At 36.2% G+C, this 5,850-nt stretch overlaps 1 protein-coding gene across 1 annotated transcript; it reads right to left on the minus strand.

The window, feature by feature from the left end:
* Positions 1-2,206: 2,206 nt before the first annotated feature.
* LOC126060647 (olfactory receptor 150-like) lies at positions 2,207-3,154 on the minus strand. The gene has a single exon (XM_049856885.1). The coding sequence runs from the start codon at positions 3,152-3,154 to the stop codon at positions 2,207-2,209; it is 948 nt and encodes a 315-aa protein (XP_049712842.1).
* Positions 3,155-5,850: the final 2,696 nt, after the last annotated feature.

A 5,850-nucleotide genomic window follows, 5' to 3' on the forward strand; every position in this document is an offset into this window, starting at 1 on the left:
AGAAAGCCTTCTCCTAGGGCTGCCAGCCTGGATTCAGACTTTTATCCTCCTAAATTGTGAGAAAATAAATTCCTGTTTGTTAAAGCCAACCGCTTGTGGTATTTCTGTTATAGCAGCTCTAGATAAGTAAGACAGGACAAGTGGAAATATATAATTAGTTATGTTCATCATTAAGTGCATTGGGAGGGAGACTGGAGCAGAGAGAGGAATCTATGATTTTAAAAGTCAAAGACTGGGATTCAACACAAACCTCCTTCTTCCTAAAGAGTTCAGCTCTGTACATTTTTCTCCTTTGTTCTGGAGGGGAAAATGATTCTGATGATTCTGGTGGATAGTTCTGAATACTAACATTGCAACACTCTTTGATGTTGAATGAGGCATAACCTAAAAGTCTCCTTCGGCAATTATTATGAGTCACTGGCGTCATCTCTTATGATGCTGATGCCCAAGGCCCTTTGCATTGGTTGGTTGATATGACAGAAATAATTTATTCTTTGTGTATAGATGCTATAGGTCTGAGTAGAAACAAACAACCATAATAACCTCTCACTAGATTTGTATTTCATAAGTATGAACTCTTGGGAAAAGAAACACTTAGAATTTCCCCTTTTCTCCATTGGCTCTCAAGTATTTAATACTTTCATATAAGTGTAATTTATTGCTCTTGTTTCATTATGGATTTCAAACAAAGATGTGACTCTTATTGTTAGAGCTCCAGTGGGCTTCATGCTATTTGAATTTTTAAACATTCAAAATTTCAGGAAATGTTGAAGATATAGATGAAATATTTTTTCTAAAGTGATTTCCCACAGGGAAAATAAAAGACTTAAAAGTTTTTTTTTTTTCCAATGATCTCTACTAACACTATTTAGACATTGAATTACACATAAAACAGTAATATTTGGAATATTTTAATCTGGAGGCTATTGCCTTGAGTTCCTAACATGCCTACCGTGGAGAGGTTATGCCTTTTTTTCTTTTAAAATTTAAAAAAAAAAAAAAAAAATTGTTTTAAAAACCTGGAAACATATGTGTTACAGGGATTATTTAAATTTTCTCTAAAGACTGAATTACATGGTTAGGTATCAAATTTATATTTTTAAATATTGATCAAAATATTTATTAAATGTTATCTCATTATCATATGATAATTACAATAATAGAGTAATTGCAATCATTTGCTTAATTGAGTTTACATTAAATGTTTTAATTAATGATTGATATGGCCTTTAATCTGTTTATTTTTGTGTGATTTTTGAAAATTGGAGTAAGAAGAGCACAAATTTAGTGACAAAATAATCCATGAAACCTGTGGAAAATTCTGCTTACTAATAATTAGATAAGGAGCCTTGGTGGCACAATGGGTAAATCACCAGGCCTCTAACTGAAAGGTCAGTGGTTTGAATCTACCAGATATGACTAACTCATCCATATGATTTCAATGCATAGTCAAAGAATATCACTTCTACATCTGTGATTCTATATGGGAGAAAAGAAAAATATTTTAGCAATAGGAGAAAATGAATGTAGGGTTCTCAGAGAAATGGGGGTGGTAGTACAATATTAAAACTGTGGAGGAAAGAATGCCATACAAAAACAAGTAAAAATACACATAATGTATTCAGCTCTGATTATTCTATCAATCTCTTCCACCATAGAATTATCATCTTGTGGGGAGGAATTATGTCTTATCATCCATCATCTGCCTCCATATTTCTTTCTTAATACAGCTCTCTGCACTTAGTCACTAGTAGGGATTGAACTTTGTAGATTTCAAATGGTTCAAAATTATTTACTTTAGAGATCAATGTTTTTCCAAAAAAGTTTATTTGTACACTTACTCGTCAACAAATGCCAATATACAACATATTCAGAAGATCAAAGGATATAGACCAAATGAATTTTTCAATGAATTATGATAGGTAAACCTTATCTAACAAAGTTCAAATCCCACATTTATGAATTATAATCTCTCCACATGAAGGCCTTTGAAGATTTTAAAAAAAATAATTAGAGGTAATATGGGTTACTACAGATGACGTCTGGGACTTCCTAGAATTGACACTGCCCTCCATGTGACACTATGAGTCCAGCCTATCCTTGGGAACTATCTTCCATATAATCAAATGTTGATAATAATCTCAACTACTTGTGTTTATATGTTGCAGTCTCAGGAAACTTTCTTTACTGATTTTTTTCCAAAGAATTACAAATCTTTGTTAATGCAAAATAGTCTTTTCTCAATGATTTTATTTATAGCAATTTTGACATCCTTATTCCTCAGGCTGTAGATCAGGGGGTTCAGCATTGGCACAATAATGGTGTAAAATACAGAGGACACTTTCCCTTGGTCCATGGAGCTGACATTTGATGGCTGCAGGTACATGAATCCAGCAGAACCATAGAAGATGGTAACAGCCAAGATGTGGGAGCTGCATGTGTTGAAGGCTTTGGACCTGCCCTCAGTGGAGCTAATTCGCAGGATGCTGGCAATGATGGAGACATAGGAGCCAAGGATGGTCGAGATTGGTGCAAGAATATTAAATACACTGAAGCACAATACTACCACTTCATTGATATAAATGCTGGAGCAGGAGAGCTTCAGAAGTGGATAAATATCACAGAAGTAATGGTTGATTATTTTAGCCTTGCAGAAAACCACTCTTAGCATGCAAACTGTATTAGCTGTGGCACTAATCAAGCCTATCATATATACCACAACTACCAACAAGGAGCAGACCTGATAAGACATGGTAACATTGTAAAGCAATGGATTACAGATGGCAACATAGCGATCATATGCCATCACAGCCAACATATGACATTCTGATATAATAAAAAAAATGAAGAAGTAGAGCTGAGTCATGCATTCAGGATAGGAGATAGTGTTCTTTGTTACAAAGCTCACCAGCATTTTGGGAGTAATGACAGTGGAATAGCAGAGATCAATGAACGACAAACTGCTGAGAAAATAGTACATGGGGGTATGCAGGTGAGAACTGAACCCAATCAGTGTGATCATTACCAGGTTCCCCACCACTGTGACCGCATAGACTCCTAGGAAGAAAATAAAGAGGGGCAGCTGGAATTCTGGGTTTTCTGTCAGCCCAAGAAAGATGAACTCAGTAACTGTAGTGTGATTTCCTGCTGCCATTTTCCTCTGGGAATTCTATGGAGGAAGAGGAGAAGAAATTTGAGATAAATGTTTATTTATACAGTGTGAAACAGATATAAGTTTTATCGTTCAGGTATCTCCAATTATCTCTCCCTGTCTCTGCTCTATGTTGGAAGTTAAAGACTCTAGGATTCCAGTTTTATGGGGCATGCAAGTACACATCAGATGGAATTATATCTTTTTGTTCGTTTGTTTCTGTGCTGTAAGAGTGGGTCTTAGTACTGACCAGTCTCTAAACATCCAAAGAACTGTTCTGATAACTTAGAATATTGAGTGTTCTGAGCCATGGTGGTACAGTGATTTAGTACTGGGCTGCTAACTGGAAGTTTGGCAGTTCAAATACACCCATCGTTTCTGCTGGAGAAAGACCTGAAAATTTGCTTATGTAAAAATTACAGGCTGGAAAACCATATGGAGTAGTTCTACTCTGCCACATGGGATAAATAAGAGTTGAAAATCAACTCAGTGGCACCTAACAATGATGACAACAATAAAGCACTTTCCATGCCTTATTTGCCATCCTCTCATCTCTGCTGCAGAACAAATGCTGCCAGAAAACATATATCAGTTATCCTTGAATCGATTCTGATTAATGTCGACACTATGTGTGGTAAAGTAGAACTGTGTTCCACAGGATTTTCAACGGCTGATTTAGCAGGAGTTTCTTTTGATGCACATTAACCATTTACACTATCCAGGGATTCCACAATTATTATTATATTTATTTGATATATTAAGCTCATAGTGGTTAAATGGCCTGTTCTGTAGTTGGCCCCATCCAAGTTCTGACTGATGATATTGAGCTTTTCCATCATCTCTTTCCACAGATGTAGTCAATCTAATCTGTGTATTCCATTTGACAAGGTCCACGTGTACAGTCACCGATTACGTTGGTGAAAAAAGGTGTTTGCAATGAAGAAGTTGTTGGTCTTGCAAAATTCTATCATGCAGTCTCTGGCATCATTTCTATCACTAAGGCCACATTTTCCAGCTACCAATCCTTTTTCTTTGTCTCCAAATTTCTCATTTCAATCATCAGTAATTATCAATACATCCTGATTGCATGTTCTATCAATTTCAGATTGCGGAAGTTGGTAAAAACCTTCAATTCCTTCGTCTTTGGCTTTAGTGGTTGGAGCCTAAATTCGAATACCAGTTGAGATGTTTGAGTGTGAGATCCCCATGTGTCTTTCAATTTGTCGTACTATGGGGGCTTGCTTTTACAATAATGCTGGAATATATGACACTGGTATTCAAATGCCAACAGGGTCACTTATGGCAGACAGGTTTCAGTTGAGCTTCCAAACTAAGTCAGACTAGGAAGACAGACCTGGAAATCTACTTCTGAAAATATTTAGCCAGTGAAAACCTTATGAATAGTAGAGAATACTGTTTAATATAGTGCCAGAAAATGAGCCCCTCAGATTGGAAGGCACTCAAATGACGACTGGGGAAAAGCAGCCTCCTCAAAGTAGAGTCCACATTAATGATGTAGATGGAGTCAAGCTTTCGGGACCTTCTTTTACTGATGTGACATGACTCAAAATGAGAAGAAACAGCTGCAAACATCCATTAATAATCAGAATGTCGAATGTACCACGTATGAATCTAGGAAAATTGGAAGTCATCAAAAATTAAACGGAACACATAAACATTGATATTCTAGGCATTTGTGAGCTGAAATTAACTGATATTGGTCATATTGAACTGGAAAACTGTATGGTGTACTGTGCCAGAGATGACAGCTTGAAGGAATGGCCTTGCATTAATCCTCAAAAAGAACATTTGAAGATCGAGCCTGAAGTACAACACTGTCAGGGATAGGATAATATCCTACCCCAACAAGGAAGACCAGTTTATACAACTATTATTCAAATTTACACACCAACCACTGAGGTCAAAGATGAAGAAATCGAAGATTTTTACCAATTTCTGCAGTCTGAAATTGATTGAACATACAGTCAGGATGCATTGATAACTACTAGAGATTGGAATGTGAAAGTTGGAAATAAGAAGGACTGGTAGTTGGAAACTATGGCCTTGGTGATAGAAACAATGCCAAAGATCACATGATAGAAGTTTGCAAGAGCAATGACTTCTTTCTTGCAAATATCTTTTTTCAACAACATATATGGTGACTATACATGTGGACCTTCCCACATGGAATAATTTGACTATATCTGTTGGAAGGCATGATGGAAAAGCTCAATACCATCAGTTATAAGGCCAGGGGCCAACTATGGAACAGACCTTCAATTGCTCATATGCAAGTTCAAGTAGAAACTGAAGAAAATTAGAACAAGTCAGTGAGAGCCAAAGTACAGCCTTGAATATATCCCACTTGAATTTAGAGACCATCTTAAGAAGAGATTTGAAGCATTGAACACTATGACTGAAGACCAGACTCAAGTTGTGGGATGATATCAAGGACATCAAACATGAAGAATGCAAGAGGTCATTAAAAAGACAGGAAATAAAGAAAAGACCAAAATGGATGTCAAAAGAGATTGCAAAACTTGTTCTTGAATATTGAGTAACTAAAGCAAAAGGAGGAGATGATGAAATAAAAGAGTTGAAAAGAAAATTTCAAAGGATGGCTTAAGAAGACAAAGAAAAGTATTATAATGGCATGTGCAAAGACCTAGAGATAGAAACGAAAAGGAAAGAACACGCTC

The sequence above is a fragment of the Elephas maximus genome, chromosome 17 (genome assembly GCF_024166365.1).
Source record: "Elephas maximus indicus isolate mEleMax1 chromosome 17, mEleMax1 primary haplotype, whole genome shotgun sequence".
NCBI classification, from domain to species: domain Eukaryota; kingdom Metazoa; phylum Chordata; class Mammalia; order Proboscidea; family Elephantidae; genus Elephas; species Elephas maximus.